The following is a 1,393-nucleotide window of genomic DNA, read 5'->3' as shown; positions in this document are numbered from 1 at the left end:
AACTATCCAGGAGTGAATTATCATTATAGATATAGGGCAGGGAATTGTCAATCAATTAATGAATTAATAATTAACAATTTTGCCAAGTATTTCGGTATGCAAAAAAAACAAACCTTTATCAGTAAAACTTTTATAATTATAAACATAATTAAGGGATCAGTAAAAGTTGCTTCATCAACAAACTGAGAATTTAGTAATAGCAGTTAAAATACTAATTCTATTACTACAATATACCTCCAACAGATAGCGTTATTCGTGACTCACGTAGAATATCATGCTGAAGAGTGGAAGTGAATTTTTACAAAATTCTAATCCCGAAACGCGTCCATAATTAACTAACGACAGGTTAGTTTCGTTATTTTTCTTCTCGTTGTTTTTCGTTATTTTTCTTCCATGTGTCCTCCAATATTCTTAGCAACCAAATGCTGTCTGTGGATAACGCAATGTATATAAAAAGTGTGTGGAGAAACTGATTTCATTTTAGAAACGAAGTCTTTCACTTTTCCAGTCATGGCTGCAGCTCCATCTGATGCAATGTTGATCCAATTAGTCAATGGAATATTTCTATCATTAAAATACTGCATTACTTCATTGAATATATCTTCTCCATTAATAGTTTCTGATAAACTTTTAATGAATAACATTTCTTCCCTTATATCATCTTCATGGATGAATCTGACATAGACTAGAAGGATAGCTTGGTTATGAATTGTGCTATCCTCAACCTGGATAGAAAAATGTCTTTTGGAGAATTTCCACAATCTTCTCAATAAAAGTAGACATTTCATCCTGTCTTCTTGTAATTGTGTTATTTGAAAGTAGAATTATACTCAGAGTAGATGCAGCATCTTTTCCTAGAACCTCATTTGCACAAGCTATCATAGCAGGTTTGACAAGTTTCTCACCATAAATCTGAGATGCTGCAACCTTGGCAATAATTTCAGAGACCAAATTTTATTTTTTGCTTTTTCAGTATTTATCTTCTTTACAAAGTTGGGTAGTTTCATTGGCTGTATTTTATTTTTATCCTCAAAATATTCCCTGCCTTTACGAACAGATGATGGCTGCCTTAATTTCTGGTGCTGTCCCAGCTTAACTTTCTTCATAGAATGATTTGTCATGATGGCATCACATTCAAAACACATAGGTTTTGAGTCTACAGATACAAAACCAAACATGATAAAATCTTCTTTGTAGTTCCTCAGTTTTGCCTTTTTAGCAGTTGGTTCCGACATTATTACATCTGATCTGAAAAATAAATAAAAATAATAAATACGTTATTTCTATAGATTAAAAGTATCAAATTTATTATTAAACAATATTGTGTAGTGATCTATTAAAAATATCGAATTTATTATGAAACTTGTGATTGTAAAATCTAAATTATGTAATT

The 1,393-nt window shown here is 30.9% G+C and overlaps 1 protein-coding gene across 1 annotated transcript; it reads right to left on the bottom strand.

Annotated features, from left to right (window-relative positions):
* Positions 1 to 380: 380 nt before the first annotated feature.
* On the bottom strand, positions 381 to 1,235 carry LOC106871597 (SCAN domain-containing protein 3-like). Its single transcript, XM_014918117.1, has 2 exons — positions 906 to 1,235; positions 381 to 725 (listed from the first exon to the last, which is right to left on the bottom strand). The coding sequence occupies exons 1-2, from the start codon at positions 1,233 to 1,235 to the stop codon at positions 381 to 383; spliced, it is 675 nt and encodes a 224-aa protein (XP_014773603.1).
* Positions 1,236 to 1,393: the final 158 nt, after the last annotated feature.

This window comes from Octopus bimaculoides, chromosome 12 (assembly GCF_001194135.2).
Source record: "Octopus bimaculoides isolate UCB-OBI-ISO-001 chromosome 12, ASM119413v2, whole genome shotgun sequence".
Taxonomy (NCBI): Eukaryota; Metazoa; Mollusca; class Cephalopoda; order Octopoda; family Octopodidae; genus Octopus; species Octopus bimaculoides.
This window is presented reverse-complemented; position numbering and strand designations above follow the sequence as displayed.